This window comes from Sarcophilus harrisii, chromosome 4 (assembly GCF_902635505.1).
Source record: "Sarcophilus harrisii chromosome 4, mSarHar1.11, whole genome shotgun sequence".
Taxonomy (NCBI): domain Eukaryota; kingdom Metazoa; phylum Chordata; class Mammalia; order Dasyuromorphia; family Dasyuridae; genus Sarcophilus; species Sarcophilus harrisii.
The window spans coordinates 28,379,733-28,397,983 of record NC_045429.1 but is presented as its reverse complement, the minus strand read 5'-3'; the positions used below and the strand labels follow the sequence as shown (position 1 = coordinate 28,397,983).

Sequence of the window (18,251 nt, the reverse complement as noted above, 5' to 3'; positions counted from 1 at the left end):
TCCATACTGGGGAGCGACAGCCAGAAAAGGAGCACTTTGATCCAGAGTTACTGAGATGGCAAAGACCAGGCTATTTGGGTCATTTCCCGCTGGGAAGTCTCAGACTTCTCTGCCCGGCAGGCACAATCAGGACTAAACGCCTATCCCTCCCCTTTTCAGACTCAACCAAGCCCCCAAGCTCTTGGCTCTTTGCCCCCTAAGCCCCCTGTGCTCTCCCACCTTCATGGCTTTGCTGAGACCTTGCCTCTGCCTGGAATACCCTCCCTCTCTTTTATAAGCTACTGAATTCTTCCTCATTCTTTAAATCTGTCCTCAGATGGAAGTCTTCTCTGCTCTTCCTCACACTCACAAAGCATTAAGGTAAATCCTCAAGGGAAGCACCGGAGGTTCTGGATTTGTGTCTCAGCCCTGCCCCAAACCGGGGCTCCAGGAGCCCAGCTGCTCTCCCCCCCTCCCCCGCCGTCCCCTGGCACTGAGCCTCCAGGGCACAGCATGCACTAAACAAATGGCCTTTGTCACTGTCATGGCTGCTGCTTATCTGTGCCCTCATCCCCAGCGGCTCCAGGGGCTGAAATGTCTCCGTAGCCATCATGCAGAAGGGGTGACTCGCATTGTGTGAGAGCCTCGCCCTTGCTGAGGGCAGAGCCAGGATGGCAGGAGAACCCTCCATTAGAACTGCCCTGGGAAGGGGGAGGCGCATCTGCTCTTTCCTGGGAGGTCTTCAAGAACAGAAAACCCTGGTGTCAGGGACCATTCTGGGCTCTGCTGCTGTGTGACCTTGAGCTGGTCACAACCTCTCTGATCTGATTTCAGGCTCTCCCCAAGGGGAGAGGATGGCCTTGAGGATCCTTTCAAGTCTGTGGGATCGCTGGCCACTTGTGGAGGCTGCCCTAAAGGAGTTCCTGTTTGGTACAGATGGAACTATTTGCCACTTAGGGCATACATCAGGACACCGGGGCTGAGTGGGGAAGGGCAGATGGGGGCGGGGGGGCTCGCTTAAAGCCCTTGCAGCTCATTTTACAGAGGGAGAAAATGAAGTCCTTGGTCTTCCCAGTCCTTGGACTGGGAGGGAGAGGCGGGGGGGAGACAGAGAGGGAGAGACAAAGACAGAGACAGAGACACAGAGACAGAGAGAGACAGAGACAGGGGCGGGGGGGAGACAGAGAGAGACAGAGAGACAGACAGCCAGAGACAGAGACAGGGAGACACGCAGGCCTTCCCAGTCCTTGGACTGGGAGGAAGGCGACTGCCCGGTTTGTCCTGAGAATCTGAGGGGGAGAATCTGTCTCGAACAGATTCTGGGGAGGCTTGGGTTTCTGAGACTAGGAAAGAAGCCTGGAAAAAGAAGTGGGTGGGAATCGGTGGGGAAGGCAAAGGGCAGAGAGGGAGGGGGGCAGCTAAGAGAAGGCTTGCTCTTTGGGGTTTGGAGGGGAGGAGCAAAGGGGCCGGCGATTTAGGGGGGATGTGGGGAAGGAGCACAAGCAGGAGGACTCTCGCTGAGGCAGCTGGGAAGGAGGGAGGGTGGAGGTGCTCACATCGGGCCCAGAGGGGAGTTTGGGGGAGGTCACTCGGCTCTACTCATCTTCTCTGGGGCCAGAGGGGGAAGGGGGCCAGGGAGGAGCAGTCTGTTTCTGAGTCCCCAGGGAGGAGTGTAGGTGGGAGACAAGACGGGCTTGGAGAGGCTGAGGTCCATTTGAGTTCCTTGAGGAGGGAGGGCTGGGGGGAGGCAACATGATTAATCCTTGGTTCCCCAAAGGAATGAGCCGCTTCCTGGGGCCATGCGGAGGATGCCGACAGCCTGGCCAGGCTCATGAGCTGGCTTCCACGGCAACAAGCTGCCATGGTGATAGGGATGCTGGCCTGAGGAGGGGAGGCTGAGAGGATGCTGGAGATTGTGTGTGTGTGTGTGTGTGTGTGTGTGAGAGAGAGAGAGAGAGAGAGAGAGAGAGAGACAGAGAGAGAGACAGAAAGAGAGACAGAGGAGAGACAGAGAGAGACAGACAGACAGAGAGACAAAGAGACACAGAAACAGAGATGGACAGACACAGAGATAGAGAGAGACAGAGAGAAAGGGAGGGAGGGAGAGAGAAAGAAAGGGAGGGAAGAAGGGAAAGAGAGAGACAGAGACCAGTGAGAGACAAAGACACAGAGATGGAGATAGGCAGAGAGATAGAGACAGAGAGAGAGAGAGAGAGAGAGACACAGAGAGACAGAGAGACAGAGAGAGACAAAGACAGAGAGAGACAGACACACAGAGAGAGAGAGACAGACACACAGAGAGAGGAGAGAGACAGAGAGAGAAAGAGACGGGGGGTGGGAGACAAGCAGAGACAGACAGACAGACATACAGAAACAGAGAGAGACAGAGACAGAGAGAGACGGAGAAGAGACAGAGATAGAGACAGAGACAGGGAGACACGCAGGAGCACAGCTGGCTGCACCTCTCTAGTCCTGTCTCAGATCCCGTCCTAAGCTTGTCTGGCTGCTGTGACACTGCTGGCTTTTGTTGAGCTTCTGGTCCACTAAAACCCTCAGATTTTTTTCAGAACACCTGCTCACTAAGCCATTTCCATCCTTGTAATTGGGGAGAGTTTTTGAGCTCAAGTACAAGACTATATTATCCTTTATCCAAGTTCATTTCTTTATTTGGTCCAATGTTCTGCCCTCTCTGGGCTTTCTTGGAGTTCATTCAGTTATCCCTAACTTCAGGGGCAGCCGGTGGCACAACAGACAGAACCTGGGATCAGGAGGACCCGAGCCCTCAGAGACTTCCTAGCTGTTTGACACCTGGCAAGTCATTGTACCCTGTTTGCCTCAGTTTCCCCAACTAGAAAATGGGGATAATAGCCTATCCCCCGCAGGGTTGTTGTGGGGACCTGGCACGTAGTGGGTGCTGTGTCCGGGCAGGTTCCCTCCCTCCTGACAGCCTCCAATAAGCGCGCCTTGGTCTGAGGAACAGACAGAAACGTCCGGAACGGAGACAAGCCCAGGCCCTGAGGTGACCAACCCTGAGAGGCAGCCAAGGGAGGCAGGGGGAGCCTTCCGGGGGCCTGAGGGCGAATCTCGCTGGAGAAGTCTGGGCCTGTCCAGGGAAAGCCCGAATTTTGGAGCCCAAGCTGCTCCCTGAGGCAGGGAGGGAGGAGCAATGGTTAGATCGACCTTTTGGTCTTAACTGGGCCTTTAGTTACCTTTAAGCGGACCTCGGTTATAGCCCCCTCGGACGCAGGCTTCTGACTGAATTCTTAGTTTTGACAAAACCATCCCCCACAGTTGCTGCATCCAGTCAGAAAGCCGAGACCCCAGGGCGATGCCCTCTCTCGGTTATATTTTCCCAATAAGAGACAGACTCACGTTACAGATCCCCCCCCCCAACTCCTTCTTTAGGAACTTAGCCCATCTTAGGGCTTCGGGTTCTCTCTGGGAGCCGCTGTGCCTTTCTCCGTGTTACAGCGAACTTTCAAGGGCTTAGACTCCTTTAGCCCCATGACAATTGTATCAATACGTACACATATGTTGGATTGAACATGTATCTTTACCATGTGCAACGAGTACTGAACTACTTGACATCTAGGGGAGGGCGAGGGGGGCGAGGGGTTGGGACACAGGTTTTGTACATGCTATTGTTCAAGAATTGTCCATGCAAATGTTTGGAAAAATAAAAAGCTTTAATTGAAAAAAAAAAAAAAAAAGGAATTTGACCCCCCAGTCAATGGCACGATCCTGGTTAACTATTTTTTTTTTTATGTTAGGAATTTAGCCCACCTTATGGAGTTGCAGGTTCCTTAAAACTTGATAGAGTCGCATCTTTCCTCTGGTTAAGTGTGTGCTCTATTAGGGAGCTTAGCTCTCTCCCTTGTCCATGGCTAAGTTCCTCAGGAACTGAGTGCTCCGGTCAGAGGAGGAGCAATGAAATATTTGCTTCTGGATTTGGAAATGGTCTAAGCCTCCAAACTCTTGTGATCCACCTTGTGCCAGTAGTCTGCGGTAGCCCCTTTTCCCCAACCTTTGCCGGCTATCGCCTTCTTAAGCACTGGATCGTCCTGTCTTCCTGAGGGGCGCCCATCCCAGTCAAACTCCGTGTTCCCCGGGGGCAGTGATCGCATCTTTTCTTTCCTTTGTGGGCTTCTCATGTCCCTGTCAGTAGAGCTGCCTCGCTCTTTGTGTAGGGGCCCTTTGTGTAGGGGCTGGACACTGGAAACTGAGGGGATGCCCATCAATTGGAGAATGACTGAGTAAATGGTGGCATATGAATGTGATGGAATATTATGGTTCTCTAAGAAATGATCAGCAGGAGGATTTCAGAGAGGCCTGGAGAGACTGACAGGAACTGGTGCTGAGGGAAGTGAGCAGAACCAAGAGCTCATTGGACCCGGCACCAGCAAGGTTATGTGACGATCAATTCTGAAGGACCTGGCTCTTTCCAACAATGAGATGAACCAAATCCGTTCCATTTGTTCAGTAATGAAGAGAACCAGCTACACTCAGGGGAAGAACTCTGGGAGATGAGTGTGAACCACAACATAGCATTTCCACTCCCTCTGTTGGGAGGAGGGAGGCCTTCAGAGTCAGGAGTCCCTGCTTGCGGCCTCAGTTTCCCCACTTGCGGCCTCAGTTTCCCTGCTTGCGGCCTCAGTTTCCCCACTTGCGGCCTCAGTTTCCCTGCTTGCGGCCGTTTCCTTCTCCGTGGAAATGAAAGCCGGCTCTTCTAGTCCTAAATCACTTTGCTCCTCTGTGGAGAGACCCCAGCGGGACCCCCCCCAGTGGCCACGAGATACAAAAAACACTTGGTCAAGCGCTTCTCGCGGCCGAAATCCAAATTTACACATAATGTGCAAATCGTCATCATGCTTCATGGTCAGCGTGAGCTCCAGGCAGAGGCCGGGTCCTGGTGCAGGTGGTGACAAGCCCTGGGGGAGCAGAGGCAGGTCTGCCCCCCTCCTCCGTTGCTCCCCCTCTTCCCCGCAAGGAGGAAGGTCCCGAGTCAGGCCTCGAGGGAGAGTTTCCCGGCATCCCAGGCTTTCAAACACAGGCTGGCCAGTTATGGGGGAAGCCAGGGAGCAAGTTCTTGTCCATTTAATTTATATTTATTTAATGTTACACTTAATTTTATTTTATATAGTCATATTTAATAATTAATGAATATAATTATTTATTTAGCAGAGGCGGCCAGCAGTCTGTGCCCAGAGTGCTCCCCATGGAGGTGCTCAGCCCAGGGGCTGGCACTTAGTAGGTGTTTTATGGACGGAGGCGGCGACCAGCCTTGGGCTTCCTGCTGCTAAGCCACCGGGTGGGATGGAGGTGGGGGCTGGGCGCACCCTCCTATCCCAGCTCCGGGTGCCTGAGAACCTGGGGCTCCAACTCAAGGCCTCGTAGGTCCCCCAATACTGGGCGAGGGGGCCCAGAGACTAAAATAAGGCTTTGGGGAGTGTTTGTGTGTGGGGCACCTGGAGGCAACCCAGAGGCCCAGCAATCGGGGCTGGCAGAGGGAACGGGGCACGTTTGTGGGAGTCAGGACGAACGCTCCGGACCTAGATGGACGCATGGCTGGGACCCAGACAGGTGGGCGGGCTGCCACAGACATCCCGCAGAGGGTCACAGACAGTGGGGGGCTCTCGGCGAGGTGTGAGACCCTTCAGTGCTGTGAAACTGCTGGCAGCGCCTGGCCGGCCCCCCGACCTCCCGGGAAGTCGGGGGCTGTGACGACTGTACTGTGATTGGGGCAGGGTGAGAGCAGGCGGCAGAGTCACCGACCTACAAGAGCAAGTGTTCCCATGGTCCCTAAGGGCGCGTGAGGGGGAGAGAGCTGGGACAGACGGCTCCACGTTCCCACCCTCCTCGGGAGTCCCGGCTTGTCGCTTCTCCGCTCGGACGGTATCTGTAACCACCGGTGTGGGGGCTCTAGGAAGCAGGACCCAACAAAACTCCCTCCCAAAACCACGTCTGCATCGTGCTTTATGAACTGGCTCTCCTTTGACCCTTGCCATCCACCTGGCAGGGAGGTGCTATTATTATGCCCATCCTAGAGTTGGGGAAACTGAGGCACAGCCAAGGGACTCGCCTGCGTCTGAAGATGGATCTAGACTCGGGCCTCCCTCCAGGCCCAGCCGATTGTGGGTATCCCCCCCTGTAGCCCTTCTTAAATTCCGTGAGGGCCCCTCCCTCCAAGGCCCCTTAGGCTTGCCTAAGCAAGTCCCCAAGGAACCTCCTGCCGGATTCCCTGCTCGCCCCACACAGCCCCCTTGGAACGGCGGCCTGACAAAATTCGGGAAAGGAAAACTAGGGAGGGGCCGTGCAGGTCCCTGCTCGACCCCGCCGAAGGGCCTTTGAAGAACAGGAGAGCCTGAACTTAAAATTAATTTAAATTTAAACAAGTAGAAACATCATGACATGTTTGCCCAAATCTCTTGAATTTCTTAATGTAGGATCTCCAACTACCAAACAATTTATTTAAAACAACAATTAAGGCTCGAACATCCTTCACCCAGTATTAAAAAGCCTTAAAAAACCCCTTGATATTTTGGTAGCATCCAAACCAACCGAAACTACGGGCAGCGGACTCCAAGGCTGGCCGGGGAGGAGCGGCCCTTTTATGCACCCAGCTCCAAGCCCTCCTGGCCCCGACAGGAGGGCAGCCCCCCAAGGGGAGCCCAAACACAACGGGGGCCGGTGGTTCTTGGTAGAAACTCTTCCCACTTTGGGCAGTGTGGAAGAGGAGCCTTTTTAAACCAAATCAGACGGTGGGAGGCTCGCCGGGCCCCTGATGGGGGGGCCGGGCGGGGCCCGCCCCCAGGGAAGCCGCCATGGGAGGGAGAGGCCTGGCGGGAGCTTCCCCTCGTTCCTCGAGCGCACAAGGGTTCAGAGATGACATAGTAAAGGAAAGGACCTGTTTCCTTTCCGAAAACCTTGAGACCAGCTCTCCCAAGGCCTTGGGGAGGCGGGAGCGGAGATGGAGTCCCAGCTCTGCAACGGGAGCAGGCGGACGGGGGCAGGGGCGGCCGGCCTCCCCACCTAGCCTTCGGAGTGGCGCGAGGGGCCTAGGGTCGGGCCTCCCAGCTCCTGGCAGGGCAGGCCAGGCATTGGGGGGGAGGTACGAGGAACTTCATGGCCTTCCGGCCCCCCAGCTCTTGCTTCATGCAACTGCGGTCAAGATGCCCGCTTGCAAAGGGGAGGCGAAGTGCTGTTTCTTGGAGACGAAAGGAGGGGAGCCGCTTGGCAGGAGCCTTGGCAGGCCTCCCCCCCTGGGAGGCCTTCCAGGAGCTGGGCAGCCGGGATGGCTGTGCCCAGGACCCGGAGCGGTGGGCTCCTCGGACCCTTCCATGGGCTGTCCCCCTCCTCCCTGGGGCCGTAGGGAGGGTATTTGGGACCCGGCGAGGACAGGAGCTCACTACAAAATTTTCCTTCCTGCGGAGGCTCCTGCCTTTGGGGAGAGTGCCGTAGCGCGTTACCGGCTGGAGCCTGGAAGGGTGAGAGGGCCCTGGCCTGGAAGGAGTAGCCGCTCAGCCCCCGGCCCTCCCCAGGAACGGCTGGCCAATTCAATGGGGTAGCTGCCGTTAGGAGGAGGCAACCCTGGTGCAAGGCCAGGCTTGAGCTGCGCTCTCCTTGCCTAGAGACAAAGTCCGGACCCCTGCCGCGCCTCTCCTGGTGCCGGGTTGGGGTGAACCCATTCCCGGCTGCCATGCCATTTCGGGCAGCTCCAGGAAGGAAACAAGGAAGGATCCCTGGTTGGCCCCGTCCTCTGGGAGGACTGGAGCCTGTGCCTTTTCCGTAGGAAGCCTCTGTAGGGCCCCCTGGGCTGGAGCCCCTGGCTGCCTGGGCACTCGGGGTGCCGAAAAGGAGAGCTGGGCAGATTCAACATTGAGAGCTGATCCAGCAGGCACAGCCGGGCAACTCCTTAAACCTAGCATTGTGTGGCAACCCTCTCCGGCCTTGAAAGGAGGGAGAGCTGAGGGATGACCTCCCCAGGATTCCAGCCTGGCAAGTGGAGCAGCTATTTTATCTGGGTTCTGTGGAGGGAAGCCTGATAGATTGGGAGCCCCTGGGGGGGAACCCTGCACCTGGGTGCTAGCCAGGCCCCCTTTCAGAAGGGCTAATAAGGAGGTAGGGTCTTGGGACCGACATCCAAACGAGATGCAGGATTTAGGAGGAGACCTCGGGCAGTGCACGGTCTTTGAGGCCCCGCCCCAAGAGCTCGGTTAGGAACGGCAAAGGGAAGGGCCGGCCTCCTGCCCTGGCACCCCCTGAGGGGCTGAACCCCCTGACGCTTGTTGGGAGGACAGAGAGGTTGGGCAATGGCGCCCCATCCTTTCGCGGAATGGATTCCTCCTGGGCTCTCAGCCTGCCTGGGAGGAAGAAGGGCGGGACCTTTCCTGGTCCTGGTGGCCAGGGACCTCACTGTGGACTGGCCTGCCCGGCTCCAGAGCTTTTCCCAATTTGAAGTACAGGTCAGAACCCAGGGACAGAGGAGGCGAGGTACTGGCCACGAGGAATTAAGACCTCACTTAGGGACCCTCCGAGGATTCAGATTCGCCCTCAGCTCTTCAAATCTGAAATGGGGATTACCAGAGCACCCAGTTCCCAGGGCAGCAGAGAAAATCTCACACACCAACACGAGTCTAGGAACGCCATCTGATCTGACGAACTTAGTTAGACCCCTGGAAGGCCAGCAGAGAGCCTGGCACACAGCAGGAGCTTAATCAGTGTTGGCTGAGTGCTCACTGTGCTTTTTAAAAAAATTCCTATTTCATACCACTCTGTACAGGCCTCCTTGGACGCCTCAGTGGCCTGTCCTTGCCCAGCCTACCTTGGATGGCAAGCACGGGGAAACTCGTGAGCAGGCAGGCCGGTGGGTGACGGAGGCCCTGGTCTGGGCTGCCATCTGCAGGAGGGACCCAGGGGCAGCTCAGGAAGCGCCTGCTGGGGAACATGGGCCCCCGCCCTGGAAAATGCCACAGCAGGGACCCCAGGACTCAGGCTGCGCCTCACCTGGCAGACTCGGCAGACCTCTCCCCGGTCCCAGCCGCAGTCGGTGCCACAGTGACCCACAAAGGGAGGGTAGCCACTGAGCATGATGTACAGAACCACCCCGAGGCTCCAGAGGTCACAGCGCTTGTCGTAAAAAGTGGCTTCTTCAGTGAACACCTCGACCACCTCAGGTGCCATGTATTCAGCCGAGCCGCACTGGAGGAGAAGAGAGGGGGAGATGTAGGGAGGACGATGAGCAAATATTAAGCGCCTACTGTACACAGAGCACGGGACGAGGCACAGAACACACAGAGAACCTGCCTGACATTCTGAAAACATGCTACGTGCACCGAATCCCCTCCACCCCAAAGCACCCGCTGCGTCCTCCTCTCTTCTCTGATCCCTGCCTTCTGTCAGCGGTGCACTAATGGCTATGGGGATTCCCCAGAGAAGAACTTGGCTGGGCGGCCTCCCAGAGGACAAACCTCTGCTCCTGGAGACAGCTCTGAGCATCGCAGGGAAGCTTTTCCTGATATCCAAACTGAGTTGTTTTACCCCATTCCCACTGACCCCGGTCTGTGCCTCTGGGACCAAAGAGAACCCTGTTCTCATGACGCAGCCCTGAAGTCCTCTTGGACTAAGCTGAGCTCGCCCTCCGCCCTTAGGACAACCTCCAACTTAACAGCACCCTTCCTATGACTCGGCACTAAGCAGAGCCGAGCACCAGACTTCAGTCCATCCAAAAAGCCCCCATGACCAGAGAGAGGCTGGACGTGATACCATTCTCGATGCAGCCTCAGACTGCATTGGGGCTATTCCTTTTGAACTTGTGGACTACTGAAATCCCCAGATTTTTTTCAGAGAACTGATGTCACATCTTTTCATCATATACATGTAAAATTATTTATCTTATTTTTTTTTGGTTATACATGTATATTAAAAAAAAAAAAACATTTCCTTATGGATCATTTTGGGAGAGAAAAATTAGAAAAGAAAAAAAACCCAAGAGGAAAAAAAAAGAAGAAAAAGAAAAGAAAATGTGTGATTTACATTCAGTGTCCATAGTTCTTTCTCTGGATGCAGATGGCGTTTACCATCCAAAATTTATTGGGATTACTGTGGATCACTGAACTACTGAGAAGAACCAAGTCTTTCATGGTTGATCAAGGCACCATCTTGCGGGTACCGTGTACAATGTATTCCTGGTTTTGCTTATTTTGTTTAGCAGCAGTTCATGTAAATCTTTCCAGGCTTTTCTAAAACCAGCTTGTTCATCATTTTTTATAGAATAATAATATTCCAGTACTTTCACAGACCATAACTTATGCCACCATTTCTCAACTGATGGGTAGTAAAATGATTTTTTGAACCTCACTGGATTCATGATCCTGATTATATTATCCCAAGTGTTAGTTCTCTCTCCCAACTCTGTCACCTGCAATCCTAATAAGTATGACAGTGATGTCTCTATCCAAGTCACTGTTAAATGCACAGGGACAAAAACAGATCCCTGGAGGGACAAGGGCCCATCAATGATCATTCTTTCTCTTTCTCTCTCCTCTTTTTTTTTTGGCAAGGCAATTGGAGTTAAATGATCTGCTTAGGGTTACATTGTTAGTAAATGTCCAGTGTCCGAAATCACATTTGAACTTGCTACGTGCACCGAATCCCCTCCACCCCAAAGCACCCGCTGCGTCCTCCTCTCTTCTCTGATCCCTGCCTTCTGTCAGCGGTGCACTCATGGCTATGGGGATTCCCCAGAGAAGAACTTGGCTGGGCGGCCTCCCAGAGGACAAACCTCTGCTCCTGGAGACAGCTCTGAGCATCGCAGGGAAGCTTTTCCTGATATCCAAACTGAGTTGTTTTACCCCATTCCCTGGAGGGGGATTTGAACTGACTCCAAAGCCAGTCAATGCACTATCTATTGTGCCATAAGAATTGGACAATAAATAGCTTCAATACAAAACGAAACCACAAAAAGCAGCAGCATTTCTCTGCGGAAACAGCAAAATCCAAGAGGAAACGAGAGAGAGAGAGAGAGAGACATTCCACTTTAAACCAACACAAAATGCCTTCAGTGTCTCTGAAGTCGGTCTCTACTAAACAGCTGTATTGACATGACTATGGACCACCTCTGGAAGGAGGAAGGGAGAGAGGGAGGAAGGGGGGGAAGGGAGGGAAGGGAGGGAGGAGGAAAGGAAGGAGGGAAGGGAGGAAAGGAAGGGGAGGAAGGGAGGAAGGAAGGGAGGGACGAAGGGAGGAAGGAAGGGAGGGACGAAGGGAGGGAGGAAGGAAGGGAAGGACGAAAGGAGGGAGGGAGGAAGGAGGGAAGGAAGGAAAGGAGGAAGGGAAGGAGGGAAGGGAGGGAGGAAAGGAAGAGGGAAGGAAGGAGGGAAGGGAGGAAAGGAAGGGAAGGAAGGGAGGAGGGAAGAGAGAGAGGAAGGGAGGAAGGAAGGAAGGAAGGAGGAAAGGGAGGAAAGGAAGGGAGGGAGGAAGGGAGAGAGGGAGGGAGAAAGGAGAGAAGGGAGGAAAAGAAGAGAAGGGAGGAAAAGAAGGGAAGGAAGGAAGGAGGGAGGGAGGAAGAAGAAAAGGAAAGAGGGAAGAAAGAGAAGGAAGGAAAAGTAGCAGGAAGAGAGGGAGACAAGGAAAGAAAGAATCGGAGGTTTACTCAGTGCTCTTGGCTGGACCAGGCTAATGTAAAGAAAATAGAACCTAAGTTTATTTCCACATTTCATGCTACACCAATCAAATTACCAAGGAGACACTATGGAGAGCTAGACAAAATAACAGAATGTTATCTGCAAGACAAAAGATCTTGAAGCTCAAGGGAAATCATGAAACAAACTGGAAATGAAGAGGAGGAGGACACGTGCAGACTTCAAGCTCTACTGGAAACTAGGTGATCCTGGTTAAAAACCCAGAGAAATGGCTTGGGGCTCTTCTGAGAGGATGAAAAATCAGAAACCTGATAACCTGAAAACGCAGGTGATCTGAGATCTCAAGTTACATGAAAAAGAGCTCCACATCTTCCCAAGATCGGTCAGCCAACAAGCATTTATTAAGCACTGACTATATACCAGGAGAGCTTTGGATTCAGCAAATGGGCAAAACAGACACCGGCCTCTTGGGAGTATCAGTGGACAATCCATAAACACCCCTAATGAGCTGCTCCTGGGAGGGGCCTTGAGATGCTGCCTTTGCACAAACCAAAGGTTCTGTTTTGGGGGCAACTTTGTATTTGGACCAAATCCAGACCAAATTGAGGCTCTATTCAGATGTTAAGCAGCTGCCAATGAGGGTTATTTATTTTTTAATGATATTATCTATGTCCCAAGCATTTGGTTATTCTGTCTCTCAGGATCTGAAGCTAGAAGGAAGCTTAGACGCCCCCCTCCCAGTGCAGCTCCCCCCGCCCCCACTCCAGACACCCTTGATTTCATAATCGGCCCTCAGAAGCTGCTGACAGGCAACTCCCCCAAAGAGTGGCTTCTGTGATGAGAGATGGGAGGACCCAAAGGGAGCCTTGGTTTTGGCAATCAGAGCTCCTAGCTGGGAACCCAAGGCGACCCGGGGCAGCCATGCTTTCTTATAGGGACACACGATGGGCGCCTTGCATCCTTAAATATGTGGGGGAAAAGGCTCTTAGAGAGCTGGAAAATCTCTGAGAAGAACCTCAACAAGAAATGTGTCTCGAGTGTATCCGAGAGGACTCTTAGGCCCCTCCCAGCAGGCCCAGCCCGGAGGCAGACAACAGTGTTCTGGGCCAGCCTCCAGCTCCAGCCACGGCGTCCTGCAAGAGGAGGGGCTCCCTGATGGTCTGCACTGGGAGCCCCCCCCCGGACATGCTTTGCCCCCCCCCCCCAGACCTTGCTGTCTCCCAAACTGCCCCATTTCCATTCTTCTTCCAGGTTTCTAGCCTCTTCCCTGTCCCTCATTTCCCATCCACAGCTACCACAGTACACAGAGCACAGGTCACTGACTAAGCCCCTTCCTCCTGCCTCCCCCTTGCAGAACTGCTCCCTCGCTCCTGCTCAAGGACCATCTTCCCCACGAAGGCCGCCTGTCCCATCTCCCCCACGAGTGCCTTCCCCTCCTAAGCACGTTCCCTTCCTCCTGTTGCCCCCTGCCCTCATGGGAAGCTCCTTTTCCCCCCTATCCCTAGCATGGGACCACACGGTGCTCATGGGCCGAGCGCTGTGGACATGCTTTGCTGGCCCCTTTGGGATCAGGTGGCATGGGGCCCGGAGATGGCCCCAGCTAAGAGGGAGGGTCGGCCCCAGAGGCTGCAGGGGCTGGGGGGCGGGGCCAGAGGCTAGGGGCCGGCTGTCTTTTTGCTTGTAGCTGCACCCCCAGCCCTTAGCCCAGAGCTCAGCACCCAGAAAAGGCTCAATAACTGCCCGTGGCCTGAGAGCCTGGCCCGCCGGCTTCTCTAACACAGGACGCTGGCGGGTGAGACCCGGACCTGGAAGGAACTAAGAGGCCCATCCTGCCTCTGGCTCCTCGGTGCTTTCCTCTGTCTTGTCAGCATCTTGCCCGGACGTGCTCCCCAAAGATGCCATAGTGGGGGGAGGGAAAGGGGATGACAGGCCCGGGCCCGGCCCCAGGACACTTACCGGCGTGGTCAGCTCCGGCGTGGTGATGGGGGTACAAGAGTTGTTCAGCTTCACGCCGCTGCCCAGGTCGAAGTCACAGATCTTCACTGGGGACACCTGGAGTGGATGAGAGCGCGAGGTCACCGCCCGCGGCGTCCTCTCCCGGGCCTGGCCCTGGTCACCGCAAACTCTGGCCCTACTAGAGCCAGAGAAGCTTCTCACGGAAGCCGAGAGAAGCTTTCACACCTGTGTCTCCCCAAATTGCAGCTGGGGCCTGCCCTGACCCGCCTCATGCCGGAAGATCCCAGACATCCTAACCAGGCTGACCATCTCAGCGCCCCAGGCCGGCTTCCCTCAGAAGCCCAGCGGGGAGAACTTCAGGGGTCACAGGGCCACGCAGGGTCAGTGCTGGGAGGGGAGGGACAGGCCCAACGCCATGGGCAGAAAAGCCTGTGACTGATGCCGTCCAAGGTTGGCTTCCTCCCAGCCCCAATCTTCACCTTCCCACAGGACACGCATCCCCCCAAGTTATGAAGCCCCCGCCCTACTCATCCTGACCCCAGGCCCCCCCATCTCTTCCAGGGCCATGATTCAGAGGTCTCCTCCTCTCCCTCAGGGTTCCTGGCCCCACCTCTGATCTGTCCACAAACCCAGACAGGTTTGCTCAGTCCTGGGCAGCTTCCCCTGGTCATTCCCCCCCGCCTCTGGTCCCCCGCTTCGTCTCTGATCCCTTCACCATCTATTTCTGGTCTCAACACCCCACCCCCCCGGTCTCTAGACTCCCCATCTCTCACTGCCAAACTCCTGGGAGCAGCGGCCTGGCCAGGACTCCCCCAGCTGTCCCGCCACAGTGACCATTTGAGGGGACACCCCCCCCCCTTCCTGGGCACACTCTTCTCCCCCACACCCCAGGAGTCCTCTGCAGGCCCAGGCCCCCACACCCCAGGAGTCCTTTCCACAAGGCCCTGGGCCGGCCCTCCAGCCCCCGCCCGACTCCTCCAAGAAGGGGGAGGCCGCTGCATGGTGGGGGGCACCGGAAGGCCACTCTGGTTCCTGGCCCAAAGAGGCAAAGAGCTTGCAGATCCTCCCTCAGCTCTAGCAGGAAGGAATCCACAATCGGCCCCGGCCCTGGAAAGGGAGACCTCCTTCCAAGGGGACAAGAAAACCAGATTCAAAAGACAGGTTTATGTGGGAAACCCAGAAACGGGAGAGAGAAAAGGCGGGCGGAGAAGGGCAGCAGACGTGCGGGGGCAGCAAAGCCAGAGGCAGCGCTGCTGTGGGGGCAGACGGCTGGCTCTGCCCAAGGAGGGCTGCGGCCATTGCTGCGCTGTAAGACAGAGCAAGGAGGGCGGGCTCCCACGGCCAAAGGGAGACCTCGATGCTGATGACAAAAGGGTCATGATCCTGAGGGAAAGCAGGCGTGAAGCCATCTAAGGAGAGGGTGTGGATGGGCGCCGACCTCGGCCACTGACCCCTGGGGGAGAGCAGAGGAGTCTGACTCAAAAAGCATCCAAAAGCATGGTAGGGGAAATGTGCCAGGGCTGGAGGCCAAGGGCCCGAGTTCGAATCCCGGAGGAGCCATTCCTAGCCTGCGTGACCGCGGGCAATGGCTCCCGTCTGACCTCCGAGGGCCCTTCAATGAGACCAGGAGTGCTCATGAACGCTTCCTCCCTCTAGCTGCTAATGACACAAAGGGAGGCGACAGCAGCTTGAGACCAGTGCCCCGTGGCTGCCGCAGGTTTCAGACAGACACCGAGGTGTTTATTCCTCTCCCTGGCTCAGAAGCCACTGGCTCTAAATGTGCCACTCGTTCCGTTGGACTTGCCTTAATGGCCGCCTGGTTTGTGTTTTAGGGAAGCAGGATGGGAGAAAGGCTGACTGGGAAGTCATTCCCGTCAAGATCCACCCACAAAACACAAAGCCCCAGGAAGAAGACAAGAGCCAAGGCAGGGAGAGGCAGGGGATGCAGGAGGCTGAGGCAATAGGCTGGGAGGGAGGTGGAGGCCGGAGGCCTGGGCGCTAAGCCGGCCTCCCATGCTCCGCCATCCTGGCCAAGGCACTCAGCCTCCTCAAAAGGAGCAGAGTGTCCTCAAAGGCCCACCTGGTGGGGGGAGGACTCTGAAACCCGTAAGGTGCTGGCTAGGCAGGAATTATGGGACTGCTATTGTTTCAAGGGGGACAGAGGCAGGACCCAAGGACGCTGCTCAAAGGGCAGCTGGGCGTGAGCATGGGATCCCAGGGACCCCCGCTGGAGACGGGATCTCCACTGACGCCAATCCCCCCATTTTATAGAGAAGTGGAAGGGGGCGGGGGTGGGGAAATGCCTTTTTTTTTTTTTTAAAGATTTAGGCGTAGGAGAGACATACAGAAACTGACGCTGAGTGAGATGAGCAAACCAGGAGATCATTATACACTTCAACAACAATAGTGTATGATGATCCATTCTGATGGACCTGGCCATCTTTAACACTGAGATGAACCAAATCAGTTCCATTTGTTCAATAATGAATAGAACCAGCTACACCCAGTGAAAGAACTCTGGGAAATAAGTGTGGACCATAGCATAGCATTTCCACTCCCTCTGTTTTTGTCCACCTGCATTTTTGATTTCCTCCTCAGGTTAATTTTACCTTATTTCTAAATCCAATTTTTCTTTTGCAGCAAAATAACTGTATGGATATGCATACATATATTGTATTTAACATAGACTTTAAGATATTTAACATGTATGGGTCTGCTTGCCATCTAGGGAAGGGGGTGGGGGGAAGGAGGGGAAAAGTTGAAAAAGAGGGTTTTGCAATTGTCAGTGCTGAAAAATTACCCACACATATGTCTTGTAAATAAAAAGCTACAATTAAAAAAAAAAAAGATTTAGGGCTAAATTACAATAGATTTAGGATGGAAAATGCCATCCACATCCAGACAGAGAACTATGGAGACTGAATATGGATTAAAGAATACGATTTTCATTTTTTGGTTTTTGTTTTCTCCTGTTTTTTCCTCTTTTGTTCTGATTTTTCTTATACAACCTGACAAAAATGGAAATATGTTTAAAAGAACTGCACATATTTAGCCCATATCAGATTAATTACTGTCTTGGTGAGGTGGGAAGGGAGAGGAAAGGGAAACAGGGAGAAAAAATTTAGAACACAAAGTCTACAGAAATGAATATTGAAAATTATTTTTATAAAAATTTGTTAAGTAAAATACTAAAGATTCAATTGATAATGATTAATTTTAATTTAAATAAATAATTAATTTTAGTTAATAAATTAACTGAAAATAGGGACTCTATTTATTTTAGAGGCAGTTGGGATTAACTGACCTGCTCAGGGTCATACAGCTAATAAGTGTCCAAGGTCACACTGGAACTTGGAGCAGTAAGATCAAAACAAAAATGTCTACCAGGGAATACAACATCCAAGATAAGGAAAGCTAAAGAGAAAGGGCCTCGAAGTCATGAGGCATTCCTGTTACAAGGCCCAGATAACTACATAAACAATGATCTCAGAAAGTTGTTCTCAGAAAGCCAAGTGATCAAAAGATAGGGGTAATTATAAAAGAACAGCAAACTATTAACAACCATTTGCAAGAATGCTCCAAATCACCGATACCAAAAGAAATGCAAATCACAACAATTCTGAAGTCTCACCTCGCACCTAACAAAATGGCAAAGATGACAGAAGATGGGAAAAAAGGCACACAGGTACATTGTTGGTGGAGCTGTGGATCAATGCCACCATTTTGGGAAGCAATTTGGAATTACACAGAGTGACTAAAATGTCCAGAGACTTTGTCATTTGGTATACATCCCAAGAAGGTCACTGATAAGAAGAAAGTCCCTCCCAAATTTAAATTTTGCTAGCAAAGAACTGGAAATGGAGAAGATGCTCATTTACTAGGGAACGGTAAAGTATGGAACAGGAATGGAATGAAATTTACTCTTACTGAGCTGTAAGAGAAAACAAAGGGGATGATTCTGGAGAAGCCCGGAAAACTGACAATTTGGTGCAAAGAGAAGGAATATCTGAAATAGTACCAGGAAAACTATCTATTCAATGATGTAGCAAAATCCTGGCTACAAGGAAAAGGCAGAAAAGATCCCTCTCCCATCCTTTGTGGAGGCAGAAGAGCCCTGGAGAGAAGCAGCACTGCTCTTATTTCAGACTTTTGGGTTTTTCTTTTTTTTTTTCCTTCCCTTTTTTCTTTCAAAAATATTTGTTATGATTTCTGGGAGGGGGGAAGAAGGATATTGGGAGAAACTCTGATGATGTAAAAAACAAGCTATCAATAAATGATCCCTACATCATTTGTTCAAATTTGATCAAAAGAGATCCCTACAGGCTACATCATTGGACCAAAGTGGATGGAAAAAAACCTGGTTTCACAAATACTAGAGCACAGCTAGAAATCAGTGTGTCTTCGTTAGGGGATGAGTCAACGGCATAGTGTGGGAGTCCGCTCAGGCCTAACTGCAGAGAGATTAGCCCCTGGCACCTGACCATGTGACATTCAGTGATGAGGTGGAGGATCCCTAGGGTGGACACCAAGGGACCATCCCCCATGAGGACCAGCTCAAAGAACCAGGGATATTTAGTCTGGAGAGAGGAGTTAAGGGTCTGTGGGATTGCTCCTTAAATATCCCAGGCAAGAAGTCACATGGGAGAGGCACCAGGCGGGGTCTGTCTGGCCACCAAG

The 18,251-nt window shown here is 53.4% G+C and overlaps 1 protein-coding gene across 1 annotated transcript in view; it reads right to left on the bottom strand.

Annotated features, from left to right (window-relative positions):
- Positions 1-8,544: 8,544 nt before the first annotated feature.
- The window catches only part of MKNK1 (MAPK interacting serine/threonine kinase 1), a 35,620-nt gene continuing 25,913 nt past the window's right edge, over positions 8,545-18,251 (bottom strand). The window contains exons 9-10 of the mRNA XM_031969183.1: positions 13,575-13,670; positions 8,545-9,177 (exon numbers count right to left, since the gene is read on the bottom strand). Coding sequence (XP_031825043.1) covers positions 8,797-9,177; positions 13,575-13,670 — 477 coding nt within the window. The 3' untranslated portion in view covers positions 8,545-8,796. The remainder of the gene's footprint in view (positions 9,178-13,574; positions 13,671-18,251) is intronic.